At 42.9% G+C, this 15861-nt stretch overlaps 1 protein-coding gene across 3 annotated transcripts in view; it reads right to left on the minus strand.

Moving 5' to 3' along the window:
• Positions 1–15861, minus strand: part of LOC117349086 (putative nuclease HARBI1) — a 179500-nt gene that overhangs the window by 89285 nt on the left and 74354 nt on the right. For all 3 annotated transcript variants that reach the window (XM_033922194.1, XM_033922101.1, XM_033922284.1), the window contains one exon: positions 196–241. In XM_033922194.1, the coding sequence (XP_033778085.1) occupies positions 196–220 (25 nt within the window). In that variant the 5' untranslated portion in view covers positions 221–241. The remainder of the gene's footprint in view (positions 1–195; positions 242–15861) is intronic.

The following is a 15861-nucleotide window of genomic DNA, read 5'->3' on the forward strand; positions in this document are numbered from 1 at the left end:
CACCGCAGCCGATTTCTCCCTGCTTCCCCTACATAGCAAAGTTTGCCTAGGCTCACAATGCCCTTGCACCAGCATGACAAGTGTATGCAGTCTTGCAGATGTATAAAATCCCTTTTCTGCCAATAAGACATTACAAATAGAAAAAGCTTAAGTCATGAAAGGTTTAGAGAAGGAACTGCAGAAAGTGTTACTTACACTTCATTGTGTTCCTTGCTAGCATCTTCAGTATAAGATTTGTTAGCTGCAGGAAACAGAAAATACAAACCAGTCAACAAAAAATACACACCTGATTACTAAATAGTCCTATGACTACTGCTGTTGCTAAATACAGTAGCTCCCCAACCAACCAACAAAAAATTGCTAGCAAAAAATAAAAATGTCTCCCATGCTCCTCAGAGAACTTCCAATGTTATGCATTATGACCCAACAACTCCACTTTCCCTCTCCCTCTCACCAGTTCCCGAAGCATCAGTGGCAGCCAGAAATCTCCCTCCTTCTAACTTCCAAAGCATCAGTGGCAACCAGAAATCTCCCTCCCTCCTTCCATCTCCAGAAGCGGCAACCGGTTCTGACAACACCCCTCCATCATACTGGCCCCCGAAACAGCAGAGCCGGTCCTCACAACCCCTCCCTCACTTACCCAAAGAGGTAGCGGCAACTAAACAGTAGAGGCAGTGCCATAAACAGGCTGCTTCTGGCCAGCCCCAGTAGGGCCTTTCCTCTGTGGCTGCTGCTGATGCTTCATGAGAGCGCTGAGGGAGAGAGGGCAAAGCCGGGGGGGGGGGGGGGGGGAGAGATGTAGGTGGTCCAAAAGTGTGTGGATGGGAGGAAGGGACATAGATACTTGTCCTGTAGGGTTAAGGGCAGGGGAGATAGATGGATGTGGGGAGAGAAAGTGGGAGGGGAAGGGTAGAGAAAGTGACTCAGGAAGAACAGATGCTGGATCTACAAGTGAGAGTAGGGGGATGAAAGAGTGAGGTTGAAAGGGAGACAAAACTAATTTTACAGTAACTCTCAAGCAACCAGAAACTACAGTTGTCTGGCATCCACTAATCCCCTTATATACTGGTCCTTCACTCTAATTTTTTTTTTTTTTCACTCTAATTAAAGAAAAGGACAAGAAAATACCAAGAAACCCCATTTTCTGTGTCACTTGAGTGCTTAAGCTGTACAAATACTGTTACCAAACACTTAAGCGCTATTCTGTAAGGCTGTATCTAAGTGGTATAGTGAATAAACGAAGGGGTGGAGCATTCGTATGAAAGAAGTCTGATAGGGCTTCCACTGGGCTGTCACGTATGCACACAGCCTATAGAATACAGTCATTGCCACTTTTGGGTGCCTACAGTTACACCAGGTGTATTACTGATGCTAATGCAGACATCTAAATATAAGGTGCACTGAAACTGGGTTGTGCTAGCTAAGCACTAGGATGTTGTGCACTAAGGCCCCCGATTCTATAAATGGTGCCTAACTGCTAGGCGCCATTGAACACAATTGTCAATCATCACCTAGGTACTGTTTATAGAAGTGCGCCAGTAGGTATTGAATCCTTAGGCTTACTGCCATTTAGGCCAGCGTTTTCTTAGCTTAAATGAGGATGCCTAAGTTATGTGCCTACTGGCCCTAAGTCAAACCATGTCTAAAATCAGCCCAAACTTTGCCCCTTATCATGCTGTGAGGCACCCACAGCCACTGAAGAATGAAGCACTTTACCCATGCAGAAGCTGATTCTGAGAGATCCTAATGTGTCCCATAAGCTCAAAACATACTGCACAGTTACCCTTCCCACCCCCCTAATTAGACTAGCAAAATGGATTACCTCTGAATTGCTTTGATCTTCAGCAAACACTTCCTCTCCCCAATGCTCTGATCACTAATATATGCTGCACATTAAAATGTACTCTCCCTGAACCTTCAGTCATGACAACATGAGTCCCGTGTCAGAATACTGTCTGTCTGACATCATTACTCAAAGGTCTTAGCTAGCCCTCCCTAAATATCCACATGCAACCACAGGTCTCTCCACAGCAAGCTGGAGGGCTACAAGATTTAGCAAACCTCCAGCTATACAACAGCTAAAGTGCAAAAACAATCATCAGATTCTAATTCTTTATTAAAATGTAAAAACTCAAATATAAACTCCAGGCAATTTAAATATCAAAATATAAACTCCAAACCAGTGCAGTTTACAATTAAAATATTCAAATTAATACTTTAAACTAGACAATAAAAAGATAAATCCCTGTTCTGCATCTCCTTCCATCCTACCAATATCTATTAAAGTGTACATATGCCAAACTAGCCTTCATTATTCACAGTAGTTTACAAATGTAATAATATTATATAACAATTATTGCAGCTAACATAAAAATTCCTAGCCTACAGTCACTCAAGAATGAAGCACTATACCCATGCAGAAGCGGACTCTGAGAGACCCTAATGTGCCCCATAAGCTCAAAACATCCTGGACAGTTACCTTCCACCCCCCCCCCCAACCCCCCAATTAGACTAGCAAAATGGATTACCTCTGAATTGCTGTAATCTTGAGCCAAACAATTCCTCTCTCCCCAATGCTCTGATCACTAATATAAACTATATACTACAATTTACTCTCCCTAAAGGCACCCACAGCCACTGAAGAATGAAGCACTTTACCCATGCAGAAGCTGATTCTGAGAGATCCTAATGTGTCCCATAAGCTCAAAACATCCTGCACAGTTACCCTTCCCACCCCCCTAATTAGACTAGCAAAATGGATTACCTCTGAATTGCTTTGATCTTCAGCAAACACTTCCTCTCCCCAATGCTCTGATCACTAATATATGCTGCACATTAAAATGTACTCTCCCTGAACCTTCAGTCATGACAACATGAGTCCCGTGTCAGAATACTGTCTGTCTGACATCATTACTCAAAGGTCTTAGCTAGCCCTCCCTAAATATCCACATGCAACCACAGGTCTCTCCACAGCAAGCTGGAGGGCTACAAGATTTAGCAAACCTCCAGCTATACAACAGCTAAAGTGCAAAAACAATCACCAGATTCTAATTCTTTATTAAAATGCAAAAACTCAAATATAAACTCCAGGCAATTTAAATATCAAAATATAAACTCCAAACCAGTGCAGTTTACAATTAAAATATTCAAATTAATACTTTAAACTAGACAATAAAAAGATAAATCCCTGTTCTGCATCTCCTTCCATCCTACCAATATCTATTAAAGTGTACATATGCCAAACTAGCCTTCATTATTCACAGTAGTTTACAAATGTAATAATATTATATAACAATCATTCCAGCTAACATAAAAATTCCTAGCCTACAGTCACTCAAGATGAAGCACTATACCCATGCAGAAGCGGATTCTGAGAGACCCTAATGTGTCCCATAAGCTCAAAACATCCTGGACAGTTACCTTCTACCCCACCCTCACCCCCAATTAGACTAGCAAAATGGATTACCTCTGAATTGCTGTAATCTTGAGCCAAACACTTCCTCTCCCCCCCCCCCCCCAATGCTCTGATCACTAATATAAACTACATACTAAAATTTACTCTCCCTGAACCTTCAGTCATGACAACATGAGTCCCGTGTCAGAATACTGTCTGTCTGACATCATTTCTCAAAAGCCTTAGCTAGCCCTCCCTAAATATCCACATGCAACCACAGGCCTCTCCACAGCAAGCTAGAGGGCTACAAGATTTAGCAAACCTCCAGCTATACAACAGCTAAAGTGCAAAAACATTCATCCGATTCTAATTCTTTATTAAAAATGTAAATACCCAAATATAAACGCCAATCAATTTAAATATCAAAATATAAACCCCAACCATTGTAGTTTACAATTAAAATATTCAAAATAATACTTTAAACCACACAATAAAACGATAAATCCCTGTTCCGCATCTCCTTCCATCCTACCTATATCTATTAAAGTGCACATACTGCCAAATAGCCTTCATTATTCATGGTAATTTACAAATGTAATAATATTAAATAATCATATCAGCTAACATAAAAATTCCTAGCCCACATTCACTTAAGAATGAAGCACTATACCCATGCAGAAGCTGATTCTGGGAGACCATAATTTGTCCCATAAGCTCAAAACATCCTGCACATCCTGGAGAATATATATTGCTCTGCAGCTCATGGCAGTGATCAGTGAGAGAAAGTGTTTGGCTCAAATCACAGCAATTCAGAGGAAATCCGATTTTTTTTAGTCTACTTGGGAGGAGGAAGGTTAAATGTGAAGGATCTTTTCAGCTTATGGGATACATTAGGGTCTCCTAGAATCAGCTTCAGCATGGGTATAGTGCTTCATTTTTGAGTGATTGTGGGCTAGGAATTTTTATGTTAGCTGGTATGATTATTATTTACATAAGAACATCAGAACTGCCACCTCCAGATCAGACCTTCGGTCCATCAATATATATTTGTAAAATACCATTAATAATGGCTAGTTTGGCAGTATATACACTTTAATAGATATATGTAGGATGGAAGGAGATGCAGAACAGGGATTTATCTTTTTATTGTCTGGTTTAAAGTATTAATTTGAATGTTTTAATTGTAAACTGCACTGGTTTGGGGGTTTATATTTTGATATTTAAATTGATTGGCGTTTATATTTGAGTATTTACATTTTTAATAAAGAATTAGAATCTGATGATTGTTTTTGCACTTTAGCTGTTGTATAGCTGGAGGTTTGCTAAATTTTGTAGCCCTCCAGCTTACTATGGAGAGGCCTGTGATTGCATGTGGATATTTAGGGAAGGCCTTTGAATAATGATGTCAGACAGACAGTATTCTGACATGGGACTCATGTTGTTATGACTGAAGGTTCAGGGAGAGTAAATTTTGATATTCAGCTTATATTAGTGATCAGAGCATTGGGGAGAGGAAGTGTTTAGCTGAAGATCACAGCGATTCAGAGATAATCTATTTTACTAGTCTAATTGTGGGGAGGGGCAGGAAGGATAACTGTGCACATGCAAAATATCTGCCCCATAAAAAAGAATAAAAAAGACAGGCAGGCCTGTAAAAAAAATGCGCCCCCCAATAAACGCGCCAACAATGCGACCTCCCCACAAATTGCAGGAGGGATGCCCACACACACAAAAGCAGCCCCGCTGCCCTCCCCCCTGAAGAAAAAAGCAGGAGGGATGCTGAGTCTCTCCTGCTATCGGCGCTTCGCTTACAACGGGCACAGTCCCTAAAAAAAAAATTCCCGATGCTTTCCTTTCCTCCCATCCCGTGCGAATATAGCATGAGGGATGCCAACTCCCTCCTGCCATCGCAAACCCCCATTGCCATCGGCTGCTTCTCCTGCCACTGCTGTCAGTGCTGCCCCGACTCAATCATTCACTGAGCGATTGAGTTGGGGAATTTGCATGCAAATAATTTGCCTCTGTGCAAATCATTTGCATGCAAAAAAAGTAGTGAATTAATTGCTGTTTCGAAATCGACCAGTATCAGCGATTGAATCACTACCTTTTAGTGAATCTGTGCCATGGCCAGGGTGAATACCAGAGCTAAACAGAACTTTGACAGGATGTAGATCATACAGAAGCTCTTGACACCAAATTCATCTCTGGAGTACAAGATCAAACAGAAGCCCTACACACCAAATTCATCTCTGGACTACTCTAATCAGCAAGAACAATAGAAGCTCATCACACCATTTTAAACCACTCAGATTAGATTCACACCACATTCAGTAAAGACAGTAACAATACTCTGTATTGGGACATCTTTTTAAGTCATTGTGATTCAATCATAACACCACCTGGGAACAGAGACAAAGGCTGAACTGCTATGCATCCTGGGTCCAGAGTCCTAGGATTCTATTTTTAGAACTGGTCTCAACCCTATAAATATGAAGTGGAATCCTTCCTCAGAAGGGAAGATACTCTCTCTCTCTCCCTCTGGAACCAGCCTGGATCAAGCTACAATTCTTCTCCCTGGATCATCACGCTGCTTCACTAGGCCATGCGGCGTCTGCTTCATTTTAAAGGACTATCCACATTATGAGTAACTTTTTGAATCCAGATAAATTAATCTTTCTGCTTTAGCAACTTGTGTCTTGTGCAATCCTATTGTCTTTGCTCAAAGGTCCCATCTGTAACAGCTTTACCTGTTTGATTAATGCTTTAAAATAAATTTTCAGTTTGCTTATAAATATTCTGAGTCTTAGGGCTCCTTTTACTAAGCTGCGATAGCGTTTTTAGCGCGCGCTAAATCCGCGCTATGCAGCTAGAACTAATGCCAGCTCAATGCTGGCGTTAGCATCTATCGTACATGGCAATTTAGTGCGCGCTAAAACCGCTAGCGCAGCTTTGTAAAAGGAGCCCTTAGTTCTTGAATAAATATTCACATATATTTAATTATTATTACAGAGCTAAGTTTTAATCAAGCGAGCTAACTTTCCCCAAATTAATAGTTCTTTATAATATTTATTTATTTATTTTCTTCCATTTGTGCGTCACACATCCCTATACAAGCTCTTTGCGACTCAGGCTCTATACCTTATATTAAAAAATCAACTATATGTAGTGAGTAATCATGAATAAGTTAATCAATCCTTTGCATAACCAAATAATTGTATGTGCTAAAGACTGTGTTCAGATCCGCATACCTCAGTGCTCAAATGAAATCAATGTGATATCTAGAGAAGAGATTGCTGACTGGGACCATCATAACCCAGTATAGTCCCATAAAGTGTATCATATATAACTTTTAAAACCCAGATAAAAAGGTATTCTTATCTGGGAACGATGAAACATTTTTCTGATGAATATCTGCTGCTGTAGAAGTGAACAAAATAAACAAAAATATCTCAAAATCAACAATGTACTTTATGGGACTATACTGTGGTTATTGGTCCCAGTCAGCAACCTCTGGTCTAGATATCACATTGATTTCATTTGAGCACTGAGGTATGCGGATCTGAAAAGTCTTTAGCACATACAATTATTTGGTTATGCAAAGGATTGATTAGCTTATTCATGATTACTCACTACATATAGTGGATTTTTTAATATAAAGTATAGAGCCTGAGTGTAATCCAGCATTGAACTAATATAAAATCTCAGGAAATTCTTATTGCTATACTCCATATAGTTTATGACTGCAAAACCCTAAAATAATTGACAGGCAATTGGCGGCCGCTTTTAAGGCGGCCACCAACTTGGGCACCGGGTACAGAATCAGGCCCTAAGTCTAAGTGATGGCCTTTTTGATGTGTTTTAGAAGGTTTTGGAAATAAATAGGTCAATGATAGAAAAACTTTCAAGTTTTTTACTAAAGTACCTTCCTCAATATCTAAGTGAAGATTGATATCTCCCAATTGCAAACTATATGAGATGGAAGCAGAATTGTACATAACAAATTCGCAAAAATCTTTTGCTGTAGTCCAAGAATTTTGGGGAATATAAAACAAAATATAGTTTTTAGAGAATCTTTCAGATCTTTTCTTGTGAGTTTACAGGAAATAATTTTCAAAGCTGAAGTTTGTTTAGAATCTAATATGTTAAAATCAAAATTGTCTACAGTGGCGTGGCTCACTGTAGAGGTGAAGGAAGCGATCAGAGAAAAGAAAACTTTGTTTAAGGAATGGAAAAGGAACAAGCACAAACAACATCAACGCAGGTGCCATAAGGTAGTAAAAGGGGCCAAACGAGACTATGAGGAAAAAATAGCCAAGGAAGCGAAGAACTTCAAGCCGTTCTTTCGATATATTAAGGGGAAACGGCCCACTAAGGAAGTGATGGGATCGTTGGATGACCATGGAATACAGGGAGTGCTAAAGGAGGACAAAGCAATCGATGACAAACTGAACACCTTTTCTGCTGAAGAAGATGTACACAACATACCGGAACCCATCAGGCTATATGCTGGAAACGAAGACGGAAAGCTGACAGGATTGATGGTCAGTCTAGAGGAGGTGTGTAGGCAGATTGATAGGTTTAAGAGCGATAAATCCCCGGGACCAGAAAGCATCCATCTGAGGGTCATCAAGGAACTGAAAGGGACCATAGCTGAACAGCTTCAACTAATAGCCAATCTGTCGATCAAATTGGGAAAGATTCCAGAAGACTGGAAGGTGGCAAATGATACGCCAATTTTCGGGAAAGATTGTAGAGTCACTGATAAAGGACCGTATCATTGATCACCTTGACGGACACAGGCTGATGAGGATCAGTCAGCACGGTTTTAGCAAAGGCAGATCGGGTTTGACGAACTTGCTGCACTTCTTTGAGGGAATAAATCTCTATATATAAAATCGGATGTATGTATGTATGTGCTGCGATCACGCAAAAACGGCTTGACCGATTTGAACGAAACTTGGTATGCAGATCCCTCACTACCCGGGATGATATGTTCTGGGGGTCTCGCGGCCCACCTGCACACATGGGAGGAGCTACAAACAGATAATCGGATTTCACCCATTCATGTCAATGGAAAAAATGTAAAGAGCTGCCAACGCAAAAACGGCTTGCCCGATTTGAACGAAACTTGGTATGCCAATCCCTCACTACCTGGGGTGATATGTTCTGGGGGTCTCACGGCCCACCTGCACACGTGGGCGGAGCTACAAACATAAAATCAGATTTCACCCATTCATGTCAATGGAAAAAATGTAAAACAGCTGCCTCCGCAAAACCGGCTTGCCCGATTTGAACGAAACTTGGTATGCGGATCCCTCACTACCTGGGGTGATATGTTCTGGGGGTCTCACGGCCCACCTGCACATGTGGGCGGAGCTACAAACATAAAATCAGATTTCACCCATTCATGTCAATGGAAAAAATGTAAAACAGCTGCCAACGCAAAAACGGCTTGCCCGATTTGAACGAAACTTGGTATGCAGATCCCTCACTACCTGGGGTGATATGTTCTGGGGGTATCGCGGCCAACCTGCACACCTGGGCGGAGCTACAAACAGAAAATCAGATTTCACCCATTAATGTCAATGGAAAAAATGTAAAAACTTCCTCCGCAAAACCGGCAAAAACTTGGTATGCGGATCCCTCACTACCCGGGATGATATGTTCTGGGGGTCTCGCGGCCCAACTGCACACGTGGGCGGAGCTACAAACAGAACTTCAGATTTCACCCATTCAAGTCAATGGGAAAAATGTAAAAAGCTGTGGGACCGATTTGAACTAAACTTGGTATGCTGATCCCTCACTACCTGGGGTGATATGTTCTGGGGATCTCGCGGCCCACCTGCACACATGGGCGGAGCTACAAACAGAAAATCAGATTTCATCCATTCATGTCAATGGAAAAAATGTAAAAAACTGCCATTCTCACAGTAATTCCAACTACCTGGGGTGATATGTTCTGGGGGTCTCACGGCCCACCTGCACACGTGGGCGGAGCTACAAACAGAACATCAGATTTCACCCATTCATGTCAATGGAAAAAATGTAAAAAGCTGCCATTCTCACTGTGACCAATTTGGACGAAACTTGGTATGCAGATCCCTCACTACCTGGGGTGATATGTTCTGGGGGTCTCGCGGCCCACCTGCACACGTGGGCGGAGCTACAAACAGAAAATCACATTTCACCCATTCATGTCAATGGAAAAAATGGAAAAAGCTGCCATTCTCACAGTAATTCAAAAACGTCTTGACCAATTTGAACGAAACTTGGTATGCAGATCCCTCACTACCTGGGGTGATATGTTCTTGGGGTCTCGCAACTCCCCTGCACACGTGGGCGGAGCTACAAACAGAAAATCGGATTTCACCCATTCATTTCAATGGAAAAAATGTAAAAAGCTGCCATTCTCACAGTAATTCACAAACGGCTTGACCGATTTGAACGAAACTTGGTATGCAGATCCCTCACTACCTGGGGTGATATGTTCTGGGGGTCTCGCGGCCCTCCTGCACACATGGGCGGAGCTACAAACAGAAAATCAGATTTCACCCATTCATGTCAATGGAAAAAATGTAAAAAGCTGCCATTCTCACTGTGACCAATTTGGATGAAACTTGGTATGCAGATCCCTCACTACCTGGGGTGATATGTTCTGGGGGTCTCGCGGCCCACCTGCACACGTGGGCGGAGCTACAAACAGAAAATCAGATTTCACCCATTCATGTCAATGGAAAAAATGTAAAAAGCTGCCATTCTCACAGTAATTCCAACTACCTGGGGTGATATGTTCTGGGGGTCTCGCGGCCCACCTGCACACATGGGCGGAGCTACAAACAGAACATCAGATTTCACCCATTCATGTCAATGGAAAAAATGTAAAGCGCTGCCATTCTCACAGTAATTCAAAAATGGCTTGACCGATTTGAACGAAACTTGGTATGCAGATCCCTCACTACCTGGGGTGATATGTTCTGGGGGTCTCGCGGCCCACCTGAACATGTGGGCGGAGCTACAAACAGAAAATCAGATTTCACCCATTCATGTCAATGGAAAAAATGTAAAAAGCTGCCATTCTCACAGTAATTCCAACTACCTGGGGTGATATGTTCTGGGGGTCTCTCGGCCCACAACTCTATGTTGCTTGCTCAAGGGTGGGTTCACCCAACAATTTATATGTTCTTGCTCCTGGAGGTGAAACTAAAAATTTTGTTTATTATCACGTTTTGCGTTAGTTGTATTGTATTCATTTTGTCAAATATTTCACATTATAATTTGAATATTGTACTTTTTATTAAGCTGTAAAACAATAATTTCATTCACCACTATAAAGTATCTTTATTTGAATCCATTTACAGTGTTATTGCTATAATTAAATACCCATGCAACGCCAGGTCATCAGCTAGTAGACAGATAAACAAGGGCGACCAGGTCAACATTGTATATTTGGATCTTCACAAGGCGTTTGACAAGGTTTCGTATGAATGACTTCTTTGGAAAATTGCGAACCATGGAATCAAGGGTGAAATACTCACGTGGATTAAAAACTGGCTGGTGCATAGGAAACAGAGAGTGGGGGTAAATGGACAATACTCGGACTGGAAGAGTGTCACCAGTGGGGTGCCTTAGGGCTCAGTGCTTGGACCCGTGCTCTTCAATATCTTTATAAATGATCTGGACATTGGTACGACGAGTGAGGTGATTAAATTTGCAGACAATACGAAGTTATTCAGAGTAGTGAAAACACGGGGATTGCAAAGATTTATAACGTGACATAATCATGCTCAAGGAATGGGCATCAACATGGCAGATGAGGTTCAACGTGGATAAGTGTAAAGTGATGCATGTAGGTAACAAAAATCTCATGCACAAATACAGGATGTCCGGGGCGGTACTTGGAGAGACCTCCCAGGAAAGAGACTTGGGAGTTATGATCGACAAATCTAAGCCATCCGCAAAATGTACGGCGGCGGCGAAAAGGGCGAACAGAATGCTAGGAATGATAGAGAAGGGGATCACGAACAGATTGGAGAAGGTTATCATGCCGCTGTACCAGGCCATGGTGCGCCCTCACCTGGAATACTGCGTCCAGCACTGGTCGCCATACATGAAGAAGGACACGGTACTATTCGAAAGGGTCCAAAGAAGAGCAACTAAAATGGTTAAAGGGCTGGAGGAGTTGCCATACAGTGAGAGATTGGAGAAACTGGGCCTCTTCTCCCTTGAAAAGAGGAGACCGAGAGAGGACATGATCGAAACATTCAAGATAATGAAGGAAATAGACTTAGTAGATAGACAGGTTGTTCACCCTCTCCAAGGTAGAGAGAACGAGAGGGCACTCTCTAAAGTTAAAAGGGGACAGATTCTGTACAAACATAAGGCAGTTGTTCTTCACCCAGAGAGTGGTAGAAAACTGGAACACTCTTCCGGAGTCTGTCATAGGGGAAAACACCCTCCAGGGATTCAAGACAAAGTTAGACAAGTTCCTGCTGAACCAGAACGTAAGCAGGTAGGGCTAGTCTCAGTTAGGGCGCTGGTCTTTGACCAGAGGGCCGCCGCATGAGTGAACTGCTGGGCACGATGGACCATTGGTCTGAATCAGCAGCAGCAATTCTTATGTTCTTATAAAAATCAGATAAGGAACCTGATCTTGTGTATGCTAAGTTTTTCAGACGTCATACTCTTCTCTGCTGAAATGAAGTAGAATGTCAATTGGTGATATTTGTACTTTAATTGGAAATGAGCCTACATCAGTGCAGTCAATTAATGTTTGATGTAAGGAAAAAGTTTTTAATTGTTTAGCTAATCTCCTTATAGAGTAGTGTACTGGAATGGATCCTAAAGCTGATATATTTGGTAACCAGCTTCTAAAGCACAGTAGATAAAGAAGTAGAATTAAAATGTTCTTTTGGATTATCTAATAAGATCAAAGTATAACTCAGTGAACTGATTAAAAACAATGGTTAATCACTAAGACTATTGATTTCAAATACTTATCAAGCATCCCAGGGTTGCCTCTTAAGTAGAACAGTCTGATGTCACTGAAGCCTAGATTCTCACAAAACCACAGAAAAACTGACGGGCTGCTATCGCAACTCTTATAGTAGCGATTTTAAAAAAGCAAGTCATTCTCCAAAAAACGCTCATGCAAATGAGGTTGGTGGAGAGTAGCGAAGTCTCACTAAATTTGCATGTACCCATCGCTGTTGATATTGATGGACGCATGTGCAGAATAAATGCAAAAAAATACCCCAATAGCGAGAGAAATGCCCAATCTCTCTTACCGCTAACCAACACAGCGCCACCAACCAACACACCCCTCGGGAGCGGGAGAGATGCCTAATCTCTCCCACCGAAAACCAACCCCCCAACCCTCCTCGGCAGCGAGACAAATGCCCACACTCTCCTGCTGCCACACAACACCCCCCCCCCCCGTGCCTCCAATGACCCCCCTCTCCCCTTACCCTACTTTAGATGACTGGCCGGAGGGATGCCTACACAGTCCGGCCAGCTGGCCCGCCTCTTCAAAACAGCAGGCCTTTCTCTCCCTGGTGCATCCTGGGGTGCACCGGGGAGGTATCCGAGGCTCTGATTGGCTCAGGTTGTTTAAGGCCCTTCCTATTGGAGGGGCCTTAATCTGGGCCAAGCAGAGCCTCAAACCCCTCCCCAGATGCACCGGGAAGGGGTCTAAGGCTCTGATTGGCCCAAATGCACAAGACTCCGCCCATAGGCGTTTGAGCCCTGCTCAACCCATCTCCACCACCTGACTGCTGATTTATTTAAAAGGCTAGCGCTTAACGGCACCTGCCATTCGGCTCGCTAAGTCGCGTATCAAAGGCGCACGCCTCAGCACGCACGTTTACGAAGTGACTGAGAGAAAGGAACATAAGAACATAAGAACTGCCATCTCCGGACCTCACCAGACCCATGGTCCATCGAGTCCGGCGATCCGCACACGCGGAGGCCCAGTCAGGTATACACCTGATGTAGTTTTAGTCACCCATATCCCTCTATGCCTCTCGTAAGGAGATGTGCATCTAATTTGCCTTTGAATCCTAGCACAGTGGATTCCTTAATAACCTCCTTTGGGAGAGCATTCCAGGCGTCTACCACTCGCTGCGTAAAGCAGAACTTCCTGACATTTGTCCTGGACTTGTCCCCCCTTAGCTTCAAACCATGTCCTCTTGTCCGTGTCGCGTTGGACAATGTAAATAATTTATTTTCCTGCTCTATTTTATCGATGCCTTTCAGCATTTTGAACGTCTCGATCATGTCCCCTCGCAGCCTCCTCTTCTCAAGGGAGAACAGTCCCAGTTTCTTGAGTTGTTCCTCATATTCCAAGTTCTCCATACCTCTTATTAGCTTCGTTGCTCGTCTCTGCACCCTCTCCAGCAGTTTTATATCCTTCTTTAGGTTGGGAGACCAATGTTGGACACAGTATTCCAAGTGTGGTCTGACCATTGCTCTATAAAGCGGCATTATGACTTTCTCCGATCTACTCGTGATTCCTTTCTTTATCATGCCTAACATTCTGTTTGCTTTCTTTTCTGCTGCCGCGCATTGTGCCGACAGCTTCAGGGTCCTATCTATCAGTACACCCAGGTCCTTTTCTTGTTCGCTCTTACCCAGAGTTGCGCCTGACATTCTATACTCGTGTTCCTTATTCTTACTACCTAAATGCATTACTTTGCATTTCTCCATGTTGAACTTCATCTGCCATTGCTCTGCCCATTTCTCTAACTGATACAAGTCGCTGTGGAGCTCCTCGCTATCCTCCTGCGATCTGATTGCCCGGCATAGCTTTGTGTCGTCTGCAAACTTAATGATCTCACTGGATATTCCGTCTTCCAGGTCATTGATATAAATATTAAATAGGATCGGCCCAAGTACCGAGCCCTGGGGCACTCCACTAGTCACTTTCTCCCAGTCTGAGAACTTCCCATTTATGCCCACTCTCTGCTTTCTGTTTTCCAGCCATTTGCCTATCCACCTTTGTATATCTCCCTCTATTCCATGGCTTTGTAGTTTCCTGAGAAGTCTTTCATGTGGAACTTTGTCGAATGCTTTCTGGAAGTCCAAATATATTATGTCCACCGGCATTCCACTATCAATTTGCTTGTTCACGGTCTCAAAAAATTGAAGTAAATTCGTTAAACATGATTTCCCTTTCCTGAACCCATGTTGACTGGGTTTCATCAAGTCGTGTGTATCTAGGTGCCGGACTATGCTATCCTTGATCAGTGCTTCAACCATCTTTCCAGGTACAGACGTAAGGCTCACAGGTCTGTAGTTGCCCGGTTCCCCTCTCGATCCTTTTTTGAAAATTGGCGTGACGTTCGCTATCTTCCAGTCATCTGGTATCTGTCCAGTTCTGATTGTCAGATTGGCAAGTTTTTGCAATAGCTCTCCGATTTCAACCTTCAATTCCTTTAAAACTCTCGGGTGAATTCCATCTGGTCCAGGGGATTTGTCACTTTTAAGTTTGTCGATCTGGTAGTATATCTGGTCCAACTCCACTTCAACTGTGGTGAGGCTGTCTTCTATTACTCCACTAAACACTTTCACTGCTTCTGGTATTTTTGCGGTATCCTCCTCCGTAAAGACGGACGCAAAGAAGGAATTTAGTTTGTCTGCAATTTGTTTATCTTCCTTGATGTACCCCTTTCTTCCCTGGTTGTCCAGGGGTCCCACCGCCTCTTTTGCGGGTTTTTTCCCTTTCACGTATCTAAAGAAGGGTTTGAAGTTTTTGACGTCTTGCACTATTTTTTCCTCATAGTCCTTTTTGGCATCCCTCACCGCCTTGTGACATTTCTTCTGATCATCTTTATGTTTTTTCCATGCTTCGGTTGTTTTCATGTGTTTCCATTTTTTGAAAGAGTCCTTCTTTTCTTTTATGGCTTCCCTCACCTGTCTGGTAAGCCATGCCGGTTCTCCCTTACCTTTTGTTCTCCCCTCTTTGGAGATCCTCAGAATGTGGAGATTTTGTGCTTCTGTGATAGTATTTTTCAGTAGGGACCATGCCTGGTCTACCGTTTCAAGTTTGTCCACCTTTTTCTTGAGTCGTTGTTTCACCATGGCTCTCATGTGATCGTATTTGCCCTTTTTAAAGTTTAAGGTTTTGGCACGTTTTCTATTTCCGATGTCAAGCTTAAAGCTGATCACATTGTGATCGCTCGTTCCCAGCGGTACAGTAACTTCTACTTCTTTTGTCGGACCCGTGAGGCCATTTAGTACCAAGTCCAGGGTGGCGTTTCCTCTTGTCAGCTCTTTTACTATTTGTTCCAGGAAGCAATCCCCTAGCGCCTCCAGGAACTTGGCCTCCTTGTCGCAGTTGGAGGTTCCTAGTTTCCAGTCTATCCTCGGGAAATTGAAGTCTCCCAATATTATTACATTTCCCGTCTTGCATTCTTGTTTGATTTCCTCTATCATTTCTGAGTCAGTTCCCTCCGCCTGTCCTGGGGGACGAT

The sequence above is a fragment of the Geotrypetes seraphini genome, chromosome 1 (assembly GCF_902459505.1).
Source record: "Geotrypetes seraphini chromosome 1, aGeoSer1.1, whole genome shotgun sequence".
Classification (NCBI taxonomy): domain Eukaryota; kingdom Metazoa; phylum Chordata; class Amphibia; order Gymnophiona; family Dermophiidae; genus Geotrypetes; species Geotrypetes seraphini.